Raw genomic sequence first — 1,331 nt, 5'->3', positions numbered from 1 at the left:
GCGTTGATGACCGAGGACTGGTCGGTACATATATTATAGTGTTTTTGATTTTGGGTTAGAAAAATATATTAACAAATTGTTATATTTGCAAGAGGATTTTCAAGAAGTAAACAACCTTACAAGAAGTATTTTGGTAGAAGTTTATAACTCTCTATTTACTTGTGATTGATGTTGACTAAAAACACAAAGATAAAGAATAATAAGATCACTAAAATTGAATCTATGATCAAATCCTAAGTAGCCAAAATTACAAAGTAGCCAATATAACAAAGTTCCAAAGTTTTTACAAAAATCTTTTATGATTAAGGATTTTCATCAACTATCTGCCTTTTCTTCATGGTTTTCCAAGTGAGCTCAAAAGTTTGAGTAATTCTTGTTGCAATTTTGTGTATCTCACTTCTTGGAGGATAACCCAAGGGATAAGAGAAGACACTCATCATGTCATCAACAAACTCATCAACTTTTGAGTACTCCAATCTTTTTAGCTTTGATTCAATATCCTGTAAAGTCATTGTCTTCTTTTTCATGTTCTTATGGTCACCAAGATCACTCTTTTTGAAAATCCATGCATCTCTTCCAACCATTAAATGCTTCAACATTGCCCAACTCTTCTTACTCTTATCACACTCCTTGTACCTAATTTCTTGATTATTGGCACCGAATTCTAATGGATTTTTTGTATTAACCCATATTGCTTTTGCATAATATCCCTTCTTATTCTTCTATTCACATACACTTTCAAGGACATGAAGAATAAATTTGTATGATCAGCTTCTTGCAAGATTGTTCTAATTCTCCCATTGTTGAGTAGAAAATGAAAGAAGAAAAAAAGAATAGAAAGAAAAATATGACTTAGAAGACCAAACTTGTTATTTAAACCAATATATATTAAACAATAGTCAAATTTAGGGATGGCAATGCGGGGCAGACTCACTAATCTAGCCTGCTAACCCGCTTAAGCCCGTCCGACATAACTCACAACCCACGTGGGCCAACAACGGGGCAGGGCAGGTTGGCCCACTCTCCCGCATAAATAAATAAAAAATTGTAAAAAAAAAAGTATACTCATTCATCCATTATTGTAGTGTGACATTTATTTTATTTTATTTGAAAAAAAATTGAATTTAATGTACTGAAAAAATAATATTTTATTTTAATCGTTTAAAGGAGTTAGTTTTTTTTATCAACAATAAAAAAAATAAGAACCACTTTAGGGGTGATGCAACACATGTACAACATCGCTAAAAAACGAACAATCCTTCCTCCCAAAAGTTTACCACTAAATTCTTACTAGAACAAATACAGTTTGAGCTCAAACTGTATTTGAGCTC

The 1,331-nt window shown here is 32.0% G+C and overlaps 1 protein-coding gene across 1 annotated transcript; it reads right to left on the bottom strand.

The window, feature by feature from the left end:
- Positions 1-302: 302 nt before the first annotated feature.
- Positions 303-972, bottom strand: LOC137835217 (transcription factor GTE12-like). Its single transcript, XM_068643614.1, has 2 exons — positions 952-972; positions 303-722 (listed from the first exon to the last, which is right to left on the bottom strand). The coding sequence occupies exons 1-2, from the start codon at positions 970-972 to the stop codon at positions 303-305; spliced, it is 441 nt and encodes a 146-aa protein (XP_068499715.1).
- Between the last annotated feature and the right edge of the window lie 359 nt (positions 973-1,331).

The sequence above is a fragment of the Phaseolus vulgaris genome, chromosome 11 (genome assembly GCF_000499845.2).
Source record: "Phaseolus vulgaris cultivar G19833 chromosome 11, P. vulgaris v2.0, whole genome shotgun sequence".
In the NCBI taxonomy this organism is placed as follows: Eukaryota; Viridiplantae; Streptophyta; class Magnoliopsida; order Fabales; family Fabaceae; genus Phaseolus; species Phaseolus vulgaris.
The sequence above is the reverse complement of the archived record's forward strand: the minus strand, read 5'-3'. Positions and strand labels throughout refer to the sequence as shown.